Below are 24,474 nucleotides of genomic sequence, written 5' to 3'. Positions count from 1 at the left end.
AGGGGGCAGTCGGAGCGTGGGGAAGCCTGGAGGGAGCAGACTTACTAGTGTCGGGGGCTCAGGGGCCTGTGATCCCTTCCCCCAAGGGAACGAGGGCTGTCGGCCCGTCCTCTCACGCCTGCATCGGTGCTATGGTGCGCTGTACCTCGGAGCAGCAATAACCCCTCTGTGTCCCACTGGCTGAGGACGGGGTGCAGGGTCGGGGGACCCCGATGCACCGTTACACTGTGTATGGGCGGCTGCCCAGGAGAGATTCAGTTGCCACCCGGCTGATTAGCAGAGCGCCGGCAGCCTGTGTTTCTATGGGTGGTGCACAGCCACACGTGCCTCGGTGCACAGAACAACATTTATTCTGCAGCTGGATGGAAAACAGGAGTGGGACCGTTGTTCCCCATTGCCCTGCTGTGGCGTCGTGGGGGGGCTGGCCTGGATCCACCCTGGCTGGGCAGTCACTGGTTGCCGTGTTGTGCTGGGTGTGCAGCGACTCTGTGTCTGTGTGCAGGCCCAGGGGGATGGTCCCTGGGGGGACACGTAGGCACGGCCCAGCAGCCTGACCCCCGGGCTAGGCGGAGGAATGTGAACAAAGCCGGGGGTGGAGCCGCCTGGGGGCCCAGGGCCCAGGTGCCAGGAGGGGGTCGGTCTCGGCTGGGGAGGATGAGGAGAGCAGACAGAGCAGGAACGGGGGGTTCAGGGCCCGGGAGCCCCCTGCCCCTCAGAGGAATGGGGCTCCCATCGGCCCTGCGCTGTGCCCTGGCCCTGAGGGCCAGTAACACCTTCCCCTCGGCTGGCCGGCTCAGAGCCCCCAATGGCTGGGGGTGCGGGGCCGGGGCTCCCCGCCGTGCAGAGTCGCTCACGGCTGTGCAGAGGGACGCTGAGCCCGGCCGGAGCAGCCGCCTTGGCTCGGGCCCGGGGGAGAGGCTCTGGCGCCGTGGGGCAGTGAGCCCCCCACAATTGCCTTTCTGCCCCTCGCGGAGGCTGGAGGGCTGCAAGGCCACGGCAGGCGGAGCCGGGGCGGGTGTGTGAAAGGGCTGCTTGTTTCTCACACGGAGCTGGCTCTTTCACAAGGGTCTGGTTCCCGAGGCGCTGCCCCGGCCAGCCGTGCGCACTGGGACCGCGTCCGCCCCACCCGCCCCTCCTGCCACGCGGGCTCTTGCCGCCAGGGCAGCCCCCCCCGCACCTCCAGTGCCCCCTCCCGCACCGCCGATCCGGCCACCGTGTGGCCCCTCGGGAGGGTCTGGCGGGGGCCGGGTCGGCGGTGCGGGGGGGGCACCGTGTGGCCCCTCGGGAGGGTCTGGCGGGGGCCGGGTTGGCGGTGCGGGGGGGGCACCGTGTGGCCCCTCGGGAGGGTCTGGCGGGGGCCGGGTCGGCGGTGCGGGGGGGGCACCTTGTGGCCCCTCAGGAGGGTCTGGCGGGGGCTGGATCGGCAGTGCGGGGGGGGGGCACCGTGTGGCCCCTCAGGAGGGTCTGGCGGGGGCCGGGTCGGCGGTGCGGGGGGGGCACCTTGTGGCCCCTCAGGAGGGTCTGGCGGGGGCTGGATCGGCAGTGCGGGGGGGGCACCGTGTGGCCCCTCGGGAGGGTCTGGCGGGGGCCGGGTCGGCGGTGCGGGGGGGGGGCACCATGTGGCCCCTCGGGAGAGTCTGGCGGGGGCCGGGTCGGCGGTGCGGGGGGGGCACCGTGTGGCCCCTCGGGAGGGTCTGGCGGGGGCCGGATCGGCGGTGCGGGGGGGGGCACCATGTGGCCCCTCGGGAGGGTCTGGCGGGGGCCGGGTCGGCGGTGCGGGGGGGGCACCGTGTGGCCCCTCAGGAGGGTCTGGCGGGGGCCGGGTTGGCGGTGCGGGGGGAGGGCACCGTGTGGCCCCTCGGGAGGATCTGGCGGGGGCTGGGTCGGCGGTGCGGGGGGGGGGCACCGCGTGGCCCCTCGAGAGGGTCTGGCGGGGGCCGGGTTGGCGGTGCGGGGGGGGCACCGTGTGGCCCCTCGGGAGGGTCTGGCGGGGGCCGGGTCGGCGGTGCGGGGGGGGGGGCACCGCGTGGCCCCTCGGGAGGGTCTGGCGGGGGCCGGATCGGCGGTGTGGGGGGGGCACCGCGTGGCCCCTCGGGAGGGTCTGGCAGGGGCCGGGTCGGCGGTGCGGGGGGGGCACCGTGTGGCCCCTCGGGAGGGTCTGGCGGGGGCTGGGTTGGCGGTGCGGGGGGGGGCACCGTGTGGCCCCTCGGGAGGGTCTGGCGGGGGCTGGGTTGGCGGTGCGGGGGGGGGGCACCGTGTGGCCCCTCGGGAGGGTCTGGCGGGGGCCGGATCGGCGGTGCTCTCTGGGTCTGTGGTCTGGCTGGGTGGGGGAGGGCCATGGGGCACTGTGTAAAAGGGGGGGGCTCTCCCCTGGCCTGGCCCCTTTGCCTGCCTAGTGACCTCACCCCCGTGTCCTTCTCTGCAGGGCTGACTGCCAGGCCCAGGGGATGGAGCCGGGGCCCGGAGCTGGTCCCCTGACAGGTACAGCGCACACAGGTGGCCCGGGTGCCTCGGATCCGTGCTCTTGCCCCCCCCCCTCGGGCGCCCATGCACCCCCCGCCCAGCCCCACAGGCCCCCGGTCAGCTCTCCCCGGCGCCCTGGGGCTGGCTGGATCGGCCTGCCTTTGGGATCATGCGGCTGGCTCCCCCAGGCGGCCCCACCGGGTCTAGCCAATTCCCATTACTCCGGAGCCCTCGCACGCTGCGCCCCGCCCCCCCACAGGGCTGCCCCTGGCTATTTATAGAGCCTGGTGCATTCCTCGCGCCTCCCTCGCCCCCCCCCCGCTGCGTTCAGACCCCTCCTCCCTCCTCATGTCTGCACCGGGGGAGGGGCTGCAGCCCGTCCGCCACTCCCCCCCCACGGGCGGGAGGCTGCTGCTGGCACAGGGCTGGAGAGAGTGGGGCACAATTTTCTGCCCCCCCAGACTTCGGGCGTGACCCGGGGAGGGCTGACAGGGAGGTTCTGGTCTGGTCTCTCTCCGGCTAGGGAGGGAGCAGGCCCAGTGCCACCCCAGCAGCCCCCCGGGAGCGAGGCCAGCCTCTCGACAGCCACATCTGCCCCTTTCCAGCACCAGCGCACTCTGCCTGTAACCACTAGGCCTGCTGACGCGTTGTGGCCACCGATCCATGCGTGAAAGGCCAGGGGAGCTGCAGCCACGTCTGGCACGGCACCCTGCAGCCAGCCCACAGCCCTGAGAACTTCGCTGGGCCCCCCACAACAAGCGGGGGGGCCCCTTCAACCAGCTCTCATGTGGCCCCTCCCAGGCACCCGGTGCTTTGGGGCCTGCTGTCCGTGGCATCGCGCTGCGCAGCGGTGGGCAGGGGCTGCTGTGGCAGTTGAGCGCCGCTGGCCTGCGCGAAAGCCCCAGCCCGGAGCAGGTTCGGGAACAGCCGGCGACCCACGAGACCCTGTTCTGGGTCCGGCCATGGTGCTAGCCTCACCGCACGTGGCTGGAAGAGCGTGGCAGCGGCAGCCCGGGCTCAGGGAAAGCAGGCCTGGAAATGCCCCGGAGGCTGCGAGTGGGGGATCTGCGCGGGGCGTCGGACGGACACGGCGCCCAGGAACCCGGCTCCCCGAGCCCTTCGCCGAGGGGCCAGGGAGCCGGGGCCTTACTGCTGCGTTTCCATAGTTTGCCGTGGCAGCCTCGCGCTGTGGTTGGGCCGTGGCTCTGAGCGTCCCGTGGCCGTGGCGGGGAATGGCGGCAGCCCGCTCAGCAGCGCGCCCCTCCGGCAATGGCCAGTTCGCTGACCCGGCGGCAGGGGCTCCACGGGGATCCGGCGTTGCTGGCCGTGGGCATGCGTGGCTCTGCCGCGCCCCTGAGCCACGTTTCCTCTGCGCTCCCTTTCCAGCTCTCTACCATGCCCCGCAGCAGGGGGCTGGAGGCGCCTCCCGGGAGGACCCCCGGAGGCAGACGCCGACACGGGGAGACTTGGAGATGGGCCACCCCCTGGCGCCAGCTGAGAGCCTGCGGGGCCTCGAGCACAGCCCCCCCCTGCCGGCCCTGGAGACGGGCCCTGGGGCGCAGCCCCAAACCCTGCGCGACTTCGAGAGGGTAAGTGCGCCCGGGCCAAGTGCGGCGGGATGTTCGGGGCTGGGCGGGAGAGGGGCCGTCCCGCCCCCCCTGGCCCTAGCGCCGCAGAGGGGTACGTCCCCCCCCCCGGCCCTAGCGCTGCAGAGGGGTACGTCCCCCCCCGGCCTTAGCGCCGCAGAGGGGTACGTCCCCCCCCCCCCGGCCCTAGCGCCGCAGAGGCGTACGTCCCCCCCCGGCCCTAGCGCCGCAGAGGGGTACGTCCCCCCCCCCGGCCCTAGCGCCGCAGAGGGGTACGTCCCCCCCGGCCCTAGCGCTGCAGAGGGGTACGTCCCCCCCCCGGCCCTAGCGCCGCAGAGGGGTACGTCCCCCCCCGGCCCTAGCGCTGCAGAGGGGTACGTCCCCCCCCGGCCCTAGCGCCGCAGAGGGGTACGTCCCCCCCCGGCCCTAGCGCCGCAGAGGGGTACGTCCCCCCCCGGCCCTAGCGCTGCAGAGGGGTACGTCCCCCCCCGGCCCTAGCGCTGCAGAGGGGTACGTCCCCCCCCGGCCCTAGCGCTGCAGAGGGGTACGTCCCCCCCGGCCCTAGCGCTGCAGAGGGGTACGTCCCCCCCCGGCCCTAGCGCTGCAGAGGGGTACGTCCCCCCCCGGCCCTAGCGATGGGGAGACCCCAGGAGGTCCCGCTGGCGGGTGCTGGCCGGGGGCGGGGAGGAGGGACCCGTGGGGAGCCCTCCCTCCCCTGTTCCCCCTGCCCTCCCCCTCCGGGCGCTGCGTTGGCCAGGCCCGGCCCCCGGCGGCTCGGGTTTCACCACTTGTGTCTGTCCTGCAGGACGGGCCCACAGCTGTCGGGGAGGTAAAAAAGGAACAGGGTGCGGGGCCGGCCCCAGTGGAGCTGCAGCCCCGCCGTGGCTCCGGAGCCGCCAGGCCTGGCTCGCGCGCCCCGGCCCCGCGGGAGGGCGGCGATGCCCCCGCCATGGCTAACGGCTGCCGCACTCTGTCCCAGCACCTCAACGACCTGAAGAAGGAGAACTTCAGCCTCAAGCTGCGCATCTACTTCCTGGAGGAGCGGGTGCAGCAGAAGCACGCGGCCAGCCGGGAGGACGTCCACGCGCGGGTGAGCCGCGGCCGGGGGGCCTCTGTCCAGGGCTCTCACCCCACTGATTCTGTCGCCGGCGCTCCCAGGGGCTGGGAAGGGGGCTGCCGCCGGGCTTTGGGGCGCAAAGCGAGCTCCCTGTGGGTCCCAGCCCTCCGGAGCCGGGGCGAGGCCCTCGGGCGCCGCGGCCTGGGCAGGGCTCGGAGGGGCGGCTGTGTCGTCTGTCCCTTTGAACCCACCGGGGCAGGGGCAGAGCCGCCCCCGGGGACGCCACGGGGACCCTCCCGTCGGGGTGCAGTAGCCTGGGGCCGCCTCCCCGCCTCTCCCACAGCCCCGGAGCCGGCGTCCGCTGCAGGACGGGCTCCCTGCGGCGTGGGCAAGGCACCGTTTCCTGCTGGCCGTGGGGGAGCCACTCGGCTTCCCTGGCCCTGGCCTTGCCCCAGGGCTGGCAAACCTCAGCCCAGGGACGGGGGAGTCCCGGGGAGAGGGGAGAGAGCCCAGAGGCTCCCGCGCGGCCAGCACGCTCCGCACTGTGCCCGGCTGCAGTCACTCCGATTTCACACACACGTGCGAGGAGCCGTACACACGTGTGCCTCTCGTGCGGGTGCGTTCGAGTGCGTGCAAAGGCCTACGTGCATTCAGACACACACAGCTGCCTTCGCTCATGCATCCGCACACTCCTGCCTGTTTGCACGCCTGTGCACACAAACCCTGCCTTGCGTCTTTGCACACTTCACTGCCCTCACACCCTTGCACACTTGTTTTCACATGCGTCCCCGCACACGAGCCCAGACGCACTGCGGTGCGAGAGACCCCAGCAAGGTGCTGACAGCTCTGGCTCCCACGTGGGAACGGGCCAGGCGCTGGCAGCCAATGGCCAGGGGCCTCCTGCTGTCCCCCGGTGCTGCTGTTATAAATAGATCAGGGCAGGCGCAGAACTGGGCGGCTGGCGCGGTGCCCAGGGCCGGGCGTGGTGGGAGCTGGGCTGTGCTGTGGGCCCAGGGCTGTCTGGTGTTCGGAGGCCTCCCGGCACCTGGCCAAGCCCAGCGTGCAGGCTCCGGGGCCAGGGGGCCCTTGTGCCGGGGAGTCCTGCCGGGGGGCCCCGGGAGTCGTGGCCGTGCGACACAGTGTTCTGCCGTGCAATACGCGTGGCAATGTGGGGCTTTTCACGCCGCACGGCTCCCCCCCGCGGTGCCTGCCTGTGCCGAGGTGGCCGTGGCCGGGCCCCGCTTGCCTACCGATGTCAGCGGCTCCTGCGGGAAAGCGGCCATTTGCCAAACCTGACCGGACCGCCGCCCCACGGCCCAGGGCCCCGAGCAGAGACCTGAGGGCAGCTCGCCGCGGCGGCAGGGACTCGGCCGGCCTGGCTTTGCGGCAGGAGGCGCTCGGGGGCCGCTGGACTGTCGGGCGTGGAGCACGGTTCGGTGGGGGCCGGGTAGGCCGGTCGGAGGGAGCCCACACATACTCTGCTAGTGCCCCTTGGGGGGGAAGGGCCCAGGAGTGGGGGCACAAGGGGGTCAGTGGGGAGAGTCTGGACCCCCTGATGCTCCCGTAGCACCCCCATGCCCCTGTGCAGGGCAGCCTGGCCCTGGCACTGCCTGAAGCCGGAGGGCGCGTGTGGGGAGGCTGGGCTGGGTCAGCCCCCCCATTCCTCGCTGGCCCCATGCGCCCCGGGCCAAGTGCAGCAGGGAGGCGTCGGGGGAGGGGGTCAGCGAGTGGCCGGGGGTGAGACTCGGGGGCCGCTGGGGGCGCTTTACACCCTCCCTGGCCCCGCGACTGGGGGGCTGCGGGGCGCTGGCCGGGGATGGTTTGTGCGCGAGTTCGTCTCGCGCTGCCTGGGGCGCCGCCGGGAGTCGCTGGGCTGAGCAGCGCCACTACATTTAGACCCTGCTGTCAGGGAGCGGCCGGGGGGGGCCCTCCGCTAAGCCGGCCAATAGCGGCCCAGACGTAGGCCCGCGGCGCTGCCAGTGCTGGGGGGCCGGGCTGGGGGCAGGCGCCGCGCTGCTCTGGCTCAGCAGCCACCTATGGGCACGGGGCCGCGCCCTGGCTGACAGCAGCCACGCCCCCCGACAGGTCTCCCGGGCCCCCCGAGCTCCCAACGTGCAGCCAGGCGGCCTGAGCCCTCCGGATCGTCACCCCGTTGTCAGCGCCCCTAGCACACGCCCTCCCCCCCATGCCCCGGCACGCACCCACCCCTCTGCACCCCATGGCACGTGACACCCCCCCGGCACACACCCACCCCTCTGCACCCCATGGCACGTGACACCCCCCCGGCACACACCCACCCCTCTGCCTTGGAGAGTGAGCCAGACCGTTAGGAAAGTCGGCGTTTGGGGATTGCTGCATTTGAACAACCCCCAAAGCAGCCTACATGGGAGCAGCCAGGAAGAGAAGGGTGCTTTGTAACAGGCGCCCAGCGGCTGTGCCGGGCGTTACATGCGCCTAGCGGCTGTGCCGGGCGTTACATGCGCCTAGCGGCTGTGCCGGGCATTACAGGCGCCTAGTGGCTGTGCCGGGCATTACAAGCGCCTGGCGGCTGTGCCCAGCAGCTGTGCTGGGTGTTACAGGCGTCTAGCGGCTGTGCCGGGCATTACAAGCGCCCAGCGGCTGTGTCGGGCGTTACAGGCACCCAACGGCTGTGTCGGGCATTACAGGTGCCCAGCGGCTGTGTCGGGTGTTACAGGCGCCCAGCAGCTGTGTCGGGCGTTACAGGCGCCCAGTGGCTGTGTCGGGCGTTACAGGCGCCCAGTGGCTGTGTCGGGCCACCGAGAGACTCCTCTCCAGGCACCTGGCTTCTGAGAGCTGGTCACAAAGGCTGAGACACTTCAGAGCCCTGTGCACTGCTGGCGACCCGGCTGTGCGGGGCCGGGGGGTGGAACCATGTGAAGGGCTCAGCCGGCAGGGCTGGGTGCTGGGGCTCGGGGCAGGCCCAAGGGCACTGGGGCGTGGGGGTGACTCCCGTCTGTTCCTCCTGCCAGAACATCGAGCTGAAGGTGACAGTGGAGAGTCTGAAGCGGGAGCTCCAGGAGAAGCAGCAGGCCCTAGATCAGGCGTGGTAAGTGGCGCTGTCCGTGGGCAGCTGGCGCATCCTTGTGGCCCTGCCGCGAGCCCGTCCACCAGCCGACTCTCCGCCCCGCTTGGCAGCAGCCGGCCCCCCAGCCTGTCCCCAGGCGCCCCCCGGCCTGTCCCCAGGTGCCCCCCGGCCTGTCCCCAGGCGCCCCCCGGCCTGTCCCCAGGCGCCCACCGGCCTGTCCCCAGGTGCCCCCCAGCCTGTCCCCAGGTGCCCCCCAGCCTGTCCCCACGCGCCCCCCGGCCTGTCCCCAGGCGCCCACCGGCCTGTCCCCAGGCGCCCCCCGGCCTGTCCCCAGGCGCCCACCGGCCTGGCGAGGACACGGGGTGTGTCTGGGGGTCGCCCTGCCCTGGCAGGCGGGGCAGTGCCGGGGTCTGGCGGTTGGGAAACCCAGCTACGGCCGTGGTGCAGCCCCCAGCTGTGGGGCAGGGCCTTGTGCTCCCCTCGGCTCGCTCAGCCACCACTGGGCTTGGCCCTGGCCCCCAGGCCCTTCACTGCTGGGGGAGAGGGCCCAGCGGAAGGGATCCGGGTGCCGCTGCTCAGAGCCCTCCCCGTTGTCCTGGGCTTGGCGCTGGCCGAGGGGGCCGGAAGGGCTGTTCCAGGGTGCGAGCCAGTGGGGCCGGCCTCCTGCCGCTCAGAGGGGGTCCCCCTCCGCCCCAGCAGGGAGAGGCGCGGCTGTGGGGCCGGCGCACGCACACTCCACTAGCCCGGACCCCCAGGCTCTGTTGTGGGAGGGGGACTTGGGGAGGGGCTTTGCTAGCTGCTCGTGTGCGGCCCCTGGCCGGTTTCCCGTGGGTCGGGGCCCCCGGCCCAGGAGAGGTTGCCCCCCGCCCTACACGCACTAGCTGCCCTGCGGCAGCCAATCTGCCCCCATCGCCAGCTGGTGTTTCTAGCCTCTGCGCTGTCCTTGTCAGTGCCATCTGGCGCCCCCCCAGCTCAAAGCAGGTGTCAAATGGCTGATCCCTGGGGCGCCTCCCTAAACACCCCCCCCGCCTCTTTTCACCTTAACCCCTTGTTCGCCACGTGTGGGCCGGCTCTCAGGCTGTGACCCGGAGCAGGGGCTGCTAGCCAAAGGGCCGCTCCCACTAGCCCAGGCTGGTAGCAGGTGAAGCTCCCGGCTGCCCTACCCTGGCCGGGGGTGGGCTCTTCCCTTCGCTCCTCGCCCTGGGGGAGAGGGAGGCGGGAGGCCAGCGAGTGACAGACGGGGGGGGGAGAAGCTGACGTCCGCGGTGCTTTTCGTCTCCCCCGGCAAGGCCTAAAGCCAGCGCTGGGTCCTGCAGCATGGGGAGAGGCACAGCCCCGCCGGGGTGGCAGGAGCTCTCGTGGGTACGTCTGCAAGGCCGCCTGCTCCCCGCGGGCTGCAGGACTCCGTGCGCTCTGCCGTGCGTCCAGTCGCAGGCGAACCCGGCTCCTGCTGGGCCGCCAGCCGAGGCAAGTCCCAGCCTGCTGCACGAGCGGTCCGGGATGCGGGAGGGGGCAGCCCTCGGCACACAGAGAACAGGTTACGGGCTAGCAAGAAAAGCTGGACAGGCGCCCGTCCCATGCACCCGAGGGTGCGGCGGAGGTGGCTGGGGGGTTCGCAGAGCCGTCGGAGAGCTCGCGGTGCCCGCGGGGGTCCCGGGCGACGGGGAAACGCAGACGTGGTGCCCGGCGTTAGCGGGAGGGGAGAATCCGGGGAACGACAGACCAGTCAGCCTCGCCTCAGCCACGGCGAAATCCTGGCACAGGTGTTCAAGGCCCTGTGTGCTATGCCAGGAGGAGGGGAAGGTGATCGGGAACAGTCAACGTGGCAGGGCAGGCCTGGCCAATCTGACGCCTTCTCTGGCGCGGGGCGTGGCTCTGTGGACGTGGCAAGGCAGGGCAGGCCTGACCAATCTGATGCCTTCTCTGGTGCGGGGCGTGGCTCTGTGGACGTGGCAAGGCAGGGCAGGCCTGACCAATCTGACGCCTTCTCTGGTGTGGGGCGTGGCTCTGTGGACGTGGCAAGGCAGGGCAGGCCTGACCAATCTGACGCCTTCTCTGGTGTGGGGCGTGGCTCTGTGGACGTGGCAAGGCAGGGCAGGCCTGGCCAATCTGACGCCTTCTCTGGTGTGGGCCGTGGCTCTGTGGACGTGGCAAGGCAGGGCAGGCCTGACCAATCTGATGCCTTCTCTGGCGCGGGGCGTGGCTCTGTGGACGTGGCAAGGCAGGGCAGGCCTGACCAATCGGATGCCTTCTCTGGCGCGGGGCATGGCTCTGTGGACGTGGCAAGGCAGGGCAGGCCTGGCCAATCTGACGCCTTCTCTGGCACGGGGCGTGGCTCTGTGGACATGGCAAGGCAGGGCAGGCCTGGCCAATCTGACGCCTTCTCTGGCGCGGGGCGTGGCTCTGTGGACGTGGCAAGGCAGGGCAGGCCTGACCAATCTGATGCCTTCTCTGGCGCGGGGCGTGGCTCTGTGGACATGGCAAGGCAGGGCAGGCCTGACCAATCTGACGCCTTCTCTGGCGCGGGGCGTGGCTCTGTGGACATGGCAAGGCAGGGCAGGTGATCTTGGACTTTAGCAAGGCTTTCGCTCCGGGCTCCCCAGGCATCTGCCACAAGCTACGGGAGGCTGGGCTGGAGAAATGGACTGGGAGGCGGATGGGAAGCTGGCGGGACGGTCGGCCCAGCCGTGATCCACGGCTCCATGTCAGGCTGGCGGACGGTGTCTTGCGGGCTGCCCCCAGGCTCGGTTCTGGGGCCGGTTCTGTTCAACCCTCTGCACCCAGACTCCCTCCCAGAGCCTCACCTCACACCCCCGCCTCAGCCCAGAGCCCCCACCCACACCCTGAACCCCTCCTTTCTCCCCCCACTGGAGCCCGCAACCCAGCCAGAGCCTCTCCCGCATCTCACCCCGCCTGAGCCGGGTAAAGGGAGCGGGGGGCGAGCAGTGGGGGGCTCAGAGCAGGGGGGCCTCAGGGCAGGGATGGCAAAGGGGCTGGGGCAGGGTTAGGGTTGGAGCTAGTAGCCCCCAGCCCTACTGCAGGAGCTGGGGCTCCGAGCCCCCCGGACTCGCTCCCGAGCCCCCGCGCTGCCAGTGGCGGGCAGGCGGGCGTGTGCCGTGCGGCTCAGGGAGGCGCTGGCCTGGGGGCTGAGCGTGTTTGACACCCGAGCCGCAGGGCCAGAAGCGCAGCTGTTTGTGAACTAAAAATAACCGGGCCCCGCCTGCCCGCAGAGGGCAGGGAGAGGCCTCGCCCGCCGCCCAGGGGCCAGAGCAGCGTCTGTTTGCAAACAGGCCGGGATCCCGCGCGTCTCAGCACGTGCCCCCCCGACGCCACCGGCCTTGGCGTTTCCAAGGGAAAGCCAGCGGCACAGAAGCCCTGGAAGCAGGACTAGGGGCGAGGGGCTGCTCGCAGGACCCCTCCACGACCCGCCCCGCCCCGCGCTGCGGCCCCGGAGTCTGTCCGGCTGCCGGCCGGCGGGAGGGGCGGCCAGGGGACAACCAGCCTGTGAGTCCCGAGCCAGGCCGAGAGCGGGACCCCTCGTGTCCCCGCTGAATTCGTATTGCGTTGGCGGCCGCGCACGGTGCTGCACGTACAGACACCGGCCAGCCCCGGAAGAAAGGGGTCTGGGCGGAGCAGGGGAAAGGGGAGGCCGCTGGCTAGTGCGATGGAGGGGGCACCTAGGCTTGGGCTGCCCCCTCCTGGCCCAGCAGGGGGGCCAGACCCTGCCCTGACTGGGGGGAGGGACGGAGCCCGCCAGAGAGACGCGGTGTCCACCAGGCCAAGCGTCTGGGCCCTGGGCCCCCTGGGGTCCTCCCCACTCGCCACAGCCGGGCCTCTCGGCTTCTCTCTCATAGCCCGCTCCTGCTGCCGCTGCGTCTCTCGCTCCCGGCGCCCCTCTGGTTCCTTTAGCCGCAGCTCTGCCGGGCTGGACCCGCCCTGGATGGACCGCGGCTGCCGGGGCTTGGCCTGGTGGCACCGCGTCTCTCTGGGGGCTCCAGCCCCCCTCCGGTCTGAGAGCCTGAGACGCTCCCGGGGGTGTCTGGCTGCTCCCCGCTGGGGCAGGAGCCAGGCCCCCGGATGGGTCACTCGCTTTCCCCACGGGCAGGCCCCTCTCTCTGCACAGCCCCACCAGCTCTGCCCTCGGGAGTCGGGCGCAGGCATCTCCCCGCCGGTCCCCTCGGTGCAGACTCACCGGTCTAGTGCTGCAGCGGCCACGATTCCCAGGAACCGCTTCGCTCTGCCTCCCGCACGCCTGGCTCTAAGCCCCTTGCTTCCACTGCGCCTCGGCACTCGCTGCTGGCCGCTCCGCCCACAGGGTGCAGGGCATCCCACTCCTGACACCAGTGTGACGGCGCGTCGGGGACCCCGACCCTGCACCCCGGAGCAGCCAGAACAGTCTCCACCCGCCAGCAGAGCAGAGGGGTTTCTTGCGTTTCCAGAACAGCCCAGACAGACGTGCTGTGGCCACAGGAGGGGGCCAGGACGCCCCAGGCCCCGTAAGGCGGGTGCCTGAGCCCCTAGTCTCCAGCCCCCTCCCAAGGCGTCTCCATCATGTTTCCAGCCCCAGACCAACTCTTCCTCCCCCCACGTCCTTCCTTTGTCCCAACCTCCCTCCCCCCAGTCAGGGCAGCGTCTGGCCCCCCTGCTGGGCCGCGCTCACAGACAGGGCCAGGAGGGGGCAGCCCAGGCCTGGCGCCCAGCCAGATGCCCCCCTGCATGGCACTAGCTGCACCGTTTGTGCCCAGGCCGGGCCAGGGCGCTGGCTGGAAGCCCAGGAGCACCCCGAGAGCTCGTGCGGGGCCAGCCAGGATGGCGGGTGGTCCCCGCGCCAGAGGGCTTGCGCGGATTCCCTGGCAGCTGGCCATGCCCCTGGCCGGGGCGGGGAGGCCTCAGCGCTGCACTGGGAAGGGGACCCTCGCTGGAAGGCAGGGAGAGTTGGAGAGCCCGGCAGCCACAGCACCTGGGGGGCTGCCCCCCGACCAGAACCGCCTCTCCCAGGCGCAGCAGCAGCAGAGCCCTGGGGAACGTGCCCCTCCGGTGCGCAGGAGCCTTGGGTCCTGCCCCTGCTCTTCACCCGACAGCTTGCTGGTGCCTCGCTGCGGGGGAGGGTGGCACAGCAGAGGGCTGGTATGCTGCCCGGGGTCTGCCCTGGCTCCCGGCCGCGGGGGGGTGAGATCCAGGCTCTGTCTCTCGCTGTGTGCTGGGGACCGGCCCTAGTGCAGCCTGGGCCACGCTCGCTCTTCCCACATGACTAGCGCTGCCGGGGTTGCTTGGAGCCGTGCGGGGGGAGCTTGAGCCCTTTTTCGGGTCCTGCCCGGCGGCTCTGGGGAGAGCCTGACCCCCGCCCAACCCCCGCGGTCATGCAGGGCTGCCCCGGCGCTGACAGGCGGGGGCCGTGTCTGGAGGTGGGTGCAGGGAGAGCCGGGCCCCCGCGGCTGTTCAGGGCTGCCCCGGCGCTGACAGGCGGGGGCCGTGTCTGGAGGTGGGTGCAGGGAGAGCCTGGCCCCCGCGGCCGTGCAGGGCTGCTCCGGTGCTGACAGGCGGGGGCCGTGTCTGGAGGTGGGTGCAGGGAGAGCCTGGCCCCCGCGGTCGTGCAGGGCTGCTCCGGTGCTGACAGGCGGGGGCCGTGTCTGGAGGTGGGTGCAGGGAGAGCCTGGCCCCCGCGGCCGTGCAGGGCTGCCCCGGCGCTGACAGGCGGGAGCCGTGTCTGGAGGTGGGTGCAGGGAGAGCCTGGCCCCCGCGGCCGTGCAGGGCTGCCCCGGCGCTGACAGGCGGGGGCCGTGTCTGGAGGTGGGTGCAGGGAGAGCCGGGCCCCCGCGGCTGTTCAGGGCTGCCCCGGCGCTGACAGGCGGGGGCCGTGTCTGGAGGTGGGTGCAGGGAGAGCCGGGCCCCCGCGGCCGTGCAGGGCTGCCCCGGCGCTGACAGGCGGGGGCCGTGTCTGGAGGTGGGTGCAGGGAGAGCCGGGCCCCCGCGGCCGTGCAGGGCTGCCCCGGCGCTGACAGGCGGGGGCCGTGTCTGGAGGTGGGTGCAGGGAGAGCCGGGCCCCCGCGGCCGTGCAGGGCTGCTCCGGTGCTGACAGGCGGGGGCCGTGTCTGGAGGTGGGTGCAGGGAGAGCCGGGCCCCCGCGGCCGTGCAGGGCTGCCCCGGCGCTGACAGGCGGGGGCCGTGTCTGGAGGTGGGTGCAGGGAGAGCCTGGCCCCCGTGGCCGTGCAGGGCTGCTCCGGTGCTGACAGGCGGGGGCCGTGTCTGGAGGTGGGTGCAGGGAGAGCCTGGCCCCCGCGGCCGTGCAGGGCTGCTCCGGTGCTGACAGGCGGGGGCCGTGTCTGGAGGTGGGTGCAGGGAGAGCCTGGCCCCCGCGGCCGTGCAGGGCTGCTCCGGTGCTGACAGGCGGGGGCCGTGTCTGGAGGTGGGTGCAGGGAGAGCCTGGCCCCCGCGGTCGTGCAGGGCTGCTCCGGTGCTGACAGGCGGGGGCCGTGTCTGGAGGTGGGTGCAGGGAGAGCCTGGCCCCCGCGGCCGTGCAGGGCTGCCCCGGTGCTGACAGGTGGGGGCCGTGTCTGGAGGTGGGTGCAGGGAGAGCCTGGCCCCCGCGGCCGTGCAGGGCTCCCCGGTGCTGACAGGCGGCCCCGTGTCCGGCAGGGCGGCGGCCGAGAGCCTGAGCAGCTGCAATGAGGCGGAGCTGCGGCGCCGGATGGAGGAGCGGCAGCAGGAGACGGAGCACGTGGCTGAGCTGCTGGAGAACAAGATCCAGCGCCTGCAGGAGGTGACGGGGCCGGGCTGTGCGTCTCGCCTGGGGTGGGGCCTGGCCCACGCTCTGCCCTACCCCCCGCACTCTGGAGTGCTGGTTCCTCCCCCAGACCCAGGGGCTCAGCCATGGGGGTGGCCCCGAGCCCCACGCTGGGAGGGGAGGTTGCATCGACAGGCTCTGTCCTGCCGGAGGGCGGAGCTGCCCTTCTCCTGGGGCTTGGGGACCACGGAGCCCAGGGCCCCACAGAGAGCCCCCCGGAGGCCAGGCTCTCTCACCCATGCGCTGCGGGCTGGAAGGCCCGGAGCTCTGGCTGGGGTAGGTGCGGGGGAGGGTTTCCTCTGGGCTCAGGGGAGTCCGGGGACCCCAGGGCGCTGTTCCCCACATGCACACACACGCCCGGTGCAGTGTCCTGGGGGGCCTTGCTGCAGCTCGGGTCGGTAGCCCCAGTCCTGCCTCCTGCACCCAAAGCCTGCAGGCCACGGGGGCACCGGCACTCTGCTTCTCCTGGCCCGGCTCACGGCGCGTCCCGTCCCCAGGAGGCCAGGCTGGCGAAGCGCGAGGCCGAGCAGGCGGCCGCCCTGGCGGAGGCGGAGAGGGGGCGCTGCCGGGAGCTCTCCGAGAAGCTGCAGGGGCTCCCTGGGAGAGAGGAGAAGGGAGGCGCCCAGGCTGCGTGTGGGGATCCGGGCGCTGCGCTGGCCCACAAGGACAAGTGAGTAGCCGGGGCACTCCAGGGACGGCTCAGCTGCTTCCTGGCTGCTGGCCCCTTGCCCAGGGAGCAGCCCAGCTGGGAGGCTCAGAGACCCAGCACGGCGCTTGCAGGATGGGGGGTTGGCCTCCCTCAGTCGGGCCGTGGGGGGCAGTGGTCGCAGATCTCTGGCAGGGGGGAGCCATGTGCGGGGGTGCTGAGTGGACAGCGCGGTGAGTGTGCGCCCCAGCCCGGGGCACAGAGCCCCGAGCAGAGTCTCCTCTTCGTCCCGAGGCAACCGAGCCTCCTTCTCCCTGCAGACGGATTGAAGAGCTGAGCCGGGAGCTGAGCGCCAGAGGGCAGCTCATTGCGCTGCTGGCCGCGGACAAGCAGAACCTGCTGCAGCGGCTGGAGGGGCCCGGGGAAATGGAGGTGCAGGTAAGAGGGGAGCTGGGCAGGGGGCAGTCGGAGGCCCCCCTGCGTGTCCCTGGTCCGCGTGGGGCTGGGCCAGTCCCTGGGTTCCAGTGCCAGCACTGGAGCGGCTCTAGGGTGTGTGGGGCAGGGGAGGAGCCAGGGTCTGGGGGTCTTTCTCCCAGGCCCATGCTGATGTTAGCCCTGCCGGGCGAGTTCTGAGAACCAGCTCCGGCTGAGCTGGGCCGTGTCCCTGTGGGAGCTCAGGGGAGCAGCAGCCGCCGGGTTTGCCTGCTCCGGGCGGGCCAGGCAGCGGGGTAGAATTGTTTTCTTGCCCTGGTTTGCCTGCGGGGACGTCATGCCTGGCGCTCACCCGCCTCTTTAGATCTCCAAGCACCTTAGCCAAAGTCTCATGTGCTGTGCAGAGAGTGGGCGATGGGGTCCAGGAAGTGCAGAAAGGCTGGGGGGGGAGCCCCCAACCTGCCCTGTTTGCCTGGGGCACCGCCCCTTCCAGTAGAGTGCAGCGCCTGCCCCTCCCCCCTTCTCAGGGACCCAGCCTTTCTGTCCTCAGCTGCGCGTCTTGCTGAAGGGCATGCAGGGAAACCAAGGCAGCAAACTAAACCTACGTGAGGATACGCTGTCTTACAGACTGCACTGTTAACCTGTGCAACTCACTGCCACAGGATCTCTCTGTGACCCAGAGCTGAGTGTGATTAAATAACGGCCACTGGAGCGGTTCCTTTCAGCCTCCAGACCTCTCTTGAAATGCGCTGGGCAAAGGATACAAGCTCTCCTGCTTCAGAACATAACGGCGAGAAACTTCCTGTGCCGAACGAGGCCATCGTGGCCTGCCCGTGGGTCTTTGTACCGTCCGCTGAGGTGGCTGGGCTGGTTACTGGCAGAGCCTCCACTAGACGGAGCCCTGGCTGGCAGTTCCTGCCTCACATTGTGACGGACAAACCCTCAGAGCTGTAACTCTGGGGCCCGGTGGTAGCGAAGGGCACATCCGTGACTCCCGTAGCTGCGCTGCGGCCAGGCCTGGTGCGCGTTCTGAGATGTCCTAGGAGGAAGGCTGGCCCGCTCCAAAAGCCCCTGTGTTCTGGAGGGGGAACCGTTGGCAGGCGTGGTCAGGCAGCAAAGGACTCACCCACCCACACACCCGCCCTGTGGGAACGGACGAGTGGAGGGGAAGACAAGGCAATGCGGCAGATCTGTGTCACCCAGGAAACCCTGGAGTGAAGTGCACGCCCCAGTCTGCCGCTTTAGATCCCCCCAGCTTGGCGTGGATCGGGTCTCACCCCCCGAAGACAGGGCCCGGCACTGCCTCTGCCGCTGGTACCCAAGTCTGACTGCTCCAGGGTAACTGAGGGCAGAATCCAGTCCTGGAAGTGGTGAGTGAGCTGGCCACGGCTGTGCCTTGCCCTGCTCTGCGCGCACGTGTGGCTGGCTGCACTGCAGGGTTGTGCAAGGCCAAGGCAAAAAGAGAACAAGGCCATGGCATGCCGGGAAGTGCAAGGCGGTGCCCGGGCCAGTGCCACTGCAGCTTGCAACAGGGGGGCACTGCAGCCCTGCAGCTAGCGGCACTGTGGCACTCGGGCACTGCGGTACTGGGGCACTGCAGCCCTGCAGCTAGCGGCACTGCGGCACTCGGGCAGTGTGGTACCGGGGCACTGCGGCCCTGCAGCCAGCGGCACTGCGGCACTCGGGCAGTGCGGTACCGGGGCACTGCGGCCCTGCAGCCAGCGGCACTGCGGCACTCGGGCAGTGCGGTACCGGGGCACTGCAGCCAGCCCAGGCTATTGCCTGGGTCTTGGGCTGAACCTTCCGTGACAGCTGCAGATGGGTGGAGGGGATGTCTCTGGCCGAGTGCGCATGCGCTGCCAGGCGGTGGCTGGAAACTACCACTCCCAGAATGCTCGGCCGGGCGCGCATGCGCGGCGGAGCCATCTTGCACCCAGCCGTAATCAGAGCGCCTCAGTGTCAGGCGGCGCCTCGCGGGCGGCGGGACGAGTCGTGGCGGGTCCCTGCCTCGCGCGCCTGCCCAGCCTGACGGGGGGGCCCTTAGGGTGGGGGGGGCAGCCTGTGGGGCTAGGGGGGGTTCCCTAGGGCGGGGGGGCAGCCTGTGGGGCTAGGGGGGTCCCCTAGAGTGGGGGGGCAGCCTGTGGGGCTAGGGGGGTCCCCTAGAGCGGGGGCAGCCTGTGGGGCTAGGGGGTCCCCTAGAGCGGGGGCAGCCTGTGGGGCTAGGGGGTCCCCTAGAGCGGGGGTGCAGCCTGTGGGGCTAGGGGGGTCCCCTAGAGCAGGGGGGCAGCCTGTGGGGCTGGGGGGGTCCCCTAGAGCAGGGGGCAGCCTGTGGGGCTAGGGGGTCCCCTAGAGCGGGGGTGCAGCCTGTGGGGCTAGGGGGGTCCCCTAGGGCGGGGGGGCAGCCTGTGGGGCTAGGGGGGTCCCCTAGAGCGGGGGGCAGCCTGTGGGGCTAGGGGGTCCCCTAGAGCGGGGGGGCAGCCTGTGGGGCTAGGGGGGTCCCCTAGAGCGGGGGGGCAGCCTGTGGAGTCAGGGGCTCCCTCGCGGTTGCATGGGTCGGGGTTCCCAGGGAACACCCCCAGGAGATTACTGAGTGAGCGTGAGGAACGTCTCCAAGGACTGCCCCAGCAGACCCAGTGTGGGTCTGGGCGCTGGAGAGGAAGATGAGGGAGATCTGCCGGATTTGTGCCCGGGAGCTCTACGGCAACCAGAGACGCTGGATTTTCCACACAGCCACCAAGCTCAACTTGCAGGTGCTGCTCTCCCACGTCCTGGGCAAGGAGCTCTGCCGAGATGGCAAACCCGAGTTTGCCTGCAGCAAGTGTGCGTTCATGCTGGACCGCATCTACCGCTTCGACACGGTCATCGCGCGCATCGAAGCCCTCTCCATCGAGCGCTTGCAGAAACTGCTGCAGGAGAAAGATCGCCTCAAGTTCTGCATTGCCAGCATGTATCGGAGGAATAACGAGGACTCTGGCCCTGAGGACAGAGTTGGTGGGGATGCCACCGTGGACATATCTGGCCTGCCTGATCTCAGATACACGGCCCTCCTTCAGGAGGACTTTGCCTATTCTGGATTGGAATGCTGGACAGAACATGAGGAGCAGTCCCCCGAACCGCCCAGCTGGCACGCTTCGGAGGGTGCGGGGAGCCGCCCACGGCGGTGCCACGGCTGTGCTGTGCTGCGTGTTGCAGATGCCGACTATGAAGCAATTTGCAAAGTCCCACGAAAGGTGGCCAGGAGTATCTCCTGTGGGCCCTCCACCAGGTGGTCAGCTAGCATATGCAATGAGGACTCCTCCGTCTGTGAACCTGGAGCTGCTGACTTGGCTAGTGCCCAGGTGCCTGTGGAAGAAGAAAGCATGGAGGAGGGGACTCCTGGGTCCTCAGTTGAGTCCTTGGACACGACAGTGGAGGTCAGCCCTCCGCGACAGAAGGATGAGGAAGCCGACCAAGGCGTGAAAGGGGGTGGGAAGTGGGATGTTTGCTCAGATGGCGGCACCACTCCAAACTCCTCCTTGAGTGGGAATAGGCTGGAGCTAGCCCTCCGCCTGATCAAAGCTTTTGACTACAAGCCTGTTCAGAGTCCCAGAGGGAGCAGATTACCTATTCTGGTCAAGTCCATCCTGCCATGCTCCACGCCTAGCCATCACCTGCGGGACGGGAGTGCTCTTCCTGGCTCCGTGAATGTTGGGTCTGGCTTCCTCAGTGCAGCCCCAAAGCCCTTCCCCTTGGAGCTGTCTGACCTGCAGGAGCTGTGGGACGATCTCTGTGAAGATTATTTGCCACTTCGGGTACAGGTTGAGGTCAGTGTGCAACAGTAACAACATACTGGCTCTGAGACCACTGTGGCTTCAGAATATGGGTAGCTTCTGTGTAGAAATAGGTAGCTGTGTCCTCCTTGCAGTCCATTCCTTTCCCATCACTAGGTATCGTCCTCATACTCTGAAAAAGCGAGCCCTCTGCAGTTTTGTGTCCCTGTTTCTCTCTCTCCTCCTCCGTCTCTGGGCTCTATACTAGCGTGGGTCTGAGATTTGGTTTGCCTCTTTTCCTACCAAGCAAATACCATTTCTTTATTTTCTCTTGCTGTTGTCTAAGTTGATTTAAATTGAAGAGTTCTACTAAACAGGATCTTCTAAGCTGTCAGCGACCTCTTCTACTATAAGTGCTGTTTGGGCCTTTGTAACTGCTCTGTTCTGCTGTATCAGGGTTTTCCCTCCTCAGAGAGAGTCCTAATCTTCACTCGGGATCAGTCATCAACTGTACGCAGCCCACAGAGGTACCCTGGTATGTTACCTACAGAGATCACAGCTGGAGGATTCTCTGCATCTTGGGGCCTTCAAAGTATTTGAAGGCTTCAATATCTGAGACATAGGTGAGAGGATTATTCTAGGAGGGGTGGGTGAGATTCTGTGGCCTGCACTGTGCAGGGGGTCAGACTAGATGATCATAATGGTTCCTTCTGACCTTAAAGTCTATGAGTCTATGAGATGATGATGGTCCTGTGAGTTGTGGCTTTCAGGGGAATTCCAGGAGTCTTGCCCACTGTGTAGATTTCAGTTCACATATAGTTGTGGATTTTCTCTGCTTTGCCAGGCTTCAAAATCCTGGTTAGTATGTGGCCAGAAGATGACACCTGTGATTACTTTACCTCTTTTGTTAATGAGCAGAAAGCCTCAGTCAACCTCAATTCAGGACTATCCATGTCAGTCTAATTGCATTCGCATTAGCAGTCTTAGTGCTGTCTAATGTGCCAGCTAGCCTCCGGGACTGGAAAGATGCTTGTTTGTTCCTATGGCAACAGTAGCCATTGGATATGTTTCTTATTCCATGAGTACTGCTGAATCTCTTTGTCATCTGGCATTTTCCAGGGGTGTGTACTCTTTCTGGATCTGCTCTGACACGGCTTCATTGATAGGCTAGAAATTATGCTCTGGAGCAATATAAACTGGAAAAAAAGCAACACATTCAGAGCTGAGCCTGCCAATCCACTTGCAGCTTGTTTTTGAAGATTTGCTGGCACCGAGTGATGGTGGGGGGGAGGGGGTGGGGGGGGGGTGCGCCCCAATGAAAAACTTTCTACTGCTCTGGTCTAGTTTCTGCTCATTTTTCGTTATTGGGGACATTTGTATAGGATCTTTTTCTTTGATGCACATCTTCTAGAGTGGAGCCAACATTAATTTTTAGGCGGATTTAAACCTTTTGATTTTTCTCTCGGGTTTTACCATCTTCTCCAAGTTCCTTAAGGCTTTTTCTAAACTCCGGTCTGTCACATGTCTGCTTCTGCAGTGAATTGAGTTCAGTTTGCAGCCTCCCATTTCTTACCATGGCAACAAAATGTTATCACCGGCACATAGTGATTTCACTGCTGGGTCTGGCAGAAGGGGGAAGCTGTTACTCGCACTCTAAGTCACTTTCATGCTAAAAATGGAAAGCCAGACAGTTGCCAGCAAAGTAAATTGTTTTGTTTACAAATGGTTTTCCCCTTTTTGCCCCAGTATGAAAACAGCTCTTCAGCTGCCAGATACCGTGCATTGTAGCATGGAAATCTGCTGGCCAAGGGTGCTGTGTTGCCGTAAGAGGCTGATTTGCTTCTTGGCTTTAGTTTTTGCCTGGAACCTCAGGTTTTTTAGGTTTGTTCATGACAGTTATGATGCTTCGGAGCATGATGCTCTGAGAGAGAAGACTCCTTAGGCCTGGTTGGTTACTGGCATTTTCTGGACAGCATGAAAACTGTGCAGGTCCAGAGATGACGCCCACGACAGCAGTAGGAATATTAGCACCAGTGACTTCTCCAGTGTTCTGTGTGAACCTGCTCTCCACAAGATTAGACGACATGGTGGTTATGAAAGGCAGGTGGCCAGTCCACACTTCTGCTGCAGCTGCACTTGGGGTGGGTGGGGGGAGGACTTAAAGTACCAATGTAGAAAAAATTCCGGGAAGCAAACATCCTATTTTTGCTGCTATTGTTGAGGAGGAAAGCGAGTTTATGCTTTTCCTCGTGCCTTGCCAGCTCCCTAACTCTAAAGAGCTACAGTCTGCCTCCTGTAAGGTATGCTTGCAGCTGCCTCTGTCTCTGCTCAAGGCCCTGTGGTCAGGTCAGCTAGAACAGTGCCCAGATAGCATAATGCAAAGAGCTTTATTAAAACCTTTCCAGCTGTCCCTGGCACTTGTTCAGAAGTGATTGCTCTCAGCCAAGCAAAGGCCCTTGTCCCTGCTGAGAACTACACCTGGACCAAGTTCCAAAGCTCAGCGCAAACGATCGGTGTTAAACCTTTTACGTTTCTTATGTGGGACAGGATGTTACGCTCTTAAAAACTACGAATGCAGAGGGACTGAAGAACCAGCGCTTATTGTTTTTTCTAACCACTAACTGTGCCTGTGATGCAGCAGCTAGCTGGTATCATCTGGTTGAGATGGGGGTGGTCGATGATTTGGGCCACCTTTGGTCCTTGTTGCTCAGATGCACAGAGCTCCTTGCATTGCTTTCCTAGCAGCCTGGCTCTTGCTAACAGCCTCCTCATAGAAGATGGGTCATCTCTGGCTGTCAGAGTTGCCTTAAGAATCCTTCCCCCCTTTTTCTGCTCTTCAGCCCACAGCTCTTGCTGTTCCATCCTTCAGAGGTCGAGCACGCTCATCAGTGGTTCTTGGCTTCTCTCTGCACTTCCCCGGCGAGCCAGGACAGAATGCAGTGCTGCCTCTGCAGCGCTTGCTCTGTGGTTGATTTGCATTGCGTGTATCCGGGTCAGTGCCCCACCCTGCTGCTGGCATACAAGCACACAGGGCCCAGCCTCCCAGCGCTGAGAGGCTGGGCTGAAATTGAACACACTTCAGGAGTTGGGGCAGGAAGGCATACCGCCTCCAGGCAAAGTGCTGGCTGTAGGCTTGTTGGTTCCGTTTCTGTTCCCTGTAGCTTATTTTAGAGGAATGGAGGGAGAGCAAATGAGAGGAGGGGGTGAGACAGGAGCAGAGACGTGGCGGAGGAGGATGAAAGGAAGGTCGTTGAGGGGTGGGGGAGTAGGCATCAAGGAAGAGGAGGAGTATTGGATGGGGCTGGGGGTGAGATGGGGGGGAAAGCAGGAGGAGGCTGGCCACTGGCTCTTGTTTACTCTCTGCTGATTGGTTTTTGGTTCCAAAGGATGAAGAGCAGTGGGCTGCCCCAGGCATTCAGGGCTATTACTGGGGCGTGCCTGCCGCATTGAGGGACCCATTTCCTATGGTCACGGGAGACAGGCCGAGTCAAAGCGAGCTGCCTTTGTCTCCTTGCTCCGGCTCCGGTAGCGAAGTTGGGCAGTGGCTGTGTTTCCTGGATAACCGTTGTCGAGTATTGCTGCTGATCCGCTGGGTATGAAGCCAGCCCTAAAGAGCTTCCGGGCTAGTTAGACACTTCTCAGGCCACCCCTCTCCTCTCTCTCCTCTCTCCAGAATCTGCTTGAAGACCACAAGCAGCCGACTCAGAGTGACCCTGTGGCGAGTGGGCGAGTGTCTGAGCTGCAGGGCAGCATCCAGCAGTACGAGGCCACCACCAAGGTATCTGTTCGCTAGCAGTGTGCTCAGCTCCTGGCGGAGGCTCGGTCATGTTAATTAGCAGTGATTGTGCAGTGTCGCTGCAGGTGCCTGGAAGCTGCCCAGACTGCTGTTGGCCTTCAGCCAGGTTAGGAAGAGCTTCCCTACCCGTAGCTATGCTGGGCCGCCTCCTTCCGCTGCCCGTGCTAAAGCCGTGTTGGGCAGGTCTTCCTCTACGTCGGGGGCTCTGTAAGGTCACTAGTGGAGCTGGGCCATGCAGGCTCTTTCCTCCCACTGCCTGCCCTCCCCCCCCCCCCGGCTTCTTGGCTTCTCCTAATCCTAGGAGATGATGGGTTGGGAGAGAGCTCAGGGGTAGGGATGTGAAATCCCGCTTAGCTGGTAAACAAGCTACGTGTAAGGTTTAAGTGGCTAACCAGTTAAAGAGGGAGTGGGCCGGCTGGAGCGCGCTCTCCCTGCTGCAGGCGGGGGTTCTCCAGCTGGGCTGGAGTGTCCCTGCCCTCTGCAGGCCCTGTGGGGCTGGAACAGCGCCCACAGGTTAACCAGAAGCAGTAGGGCTCGCCCGTTAAGGCCACTGGGGAGCATTGGGGGAGGAGTGTGGTATTAAAGCTGTAGAGACATTTACCTCGTCATAAGAGTTTAAGAGGTAACATTTAAAACTGCTTCAGATCCTTTTCTTGAGCAACTTCATCTGTGGAAGCCTCCTCCCTGTGCACTTGCTCAGCAGGATTGAGGAGCCGTATCGTCTGTTCCTCACGCAGTAGTAGGGTCAAAGCGTAGGGGGCACGTTGGCACTCGGGTTCCAGGCCGTACGCCAGCCTTCCCTCCAGCCATGCTGGTACAGAACTTGCCTCCCGTAGCTCTCTGTGTCCAGGAGCCTGGCGCTTGGGCTGGATGGGCCGTGCGTGTGTGGGAGCAGGGTGACAGGAAGAGGGAGGG

At 67.1% G+C, this 24,474-nt stretch overlaps 1 protein-coding gene across 12 annotated transcripts in view; it reads left to right on the top strand.

Annotated features, from left to right (window-relative positions):
• PDE4DIP (phosphodiesterase 4D interacting protein) overlaps positions 1-24,474 on the top strand; it is an 87,844-nt gene that overhangs the window by 9,775 nt on the left and 53,595 nt on the right. For 6 of the 12 annotated variants that reach the window (XR_016350295.1, XR_016350296.1, XM_089780640.1 and 3 more), the window contains exons 1-2: positions 18,475-19,817; positions 23,437-23,541. Coding sequence is in view for 10 of the 12 variants with exons in the window: in XM_089780640.1 (XP_089636766.1) it covers positions 18,675-19,817; positions 23,437-23,541 (1,248 nt within the window). In the remaining 2 variants the exon portion in view is untranslated. The other 6 variants (XM_089780641.1, XM_089780644.1, XM_089780643.1 and 3 more) reach the window with 5 other exon arrangements.

Source organism: Pelodiscus sinensis, chromosome 9 (genome assembly GCF_052426305.1).
Source record: "Pelodiscus sinensis isolate ZL-2025 chromosome 9, ASM5242630v1, whole genome shotgun sequence".
Classification (NCBI taxonomy): domain Eukaryota; kingdom Metazoa; phylum Chordata; order Testudines; family Trionychidae; genus Pelodiscus; species Pelodiscus sinensis.
This window is presented reverse-complemented; position numbering and strand designations above follow the sequence as displayed.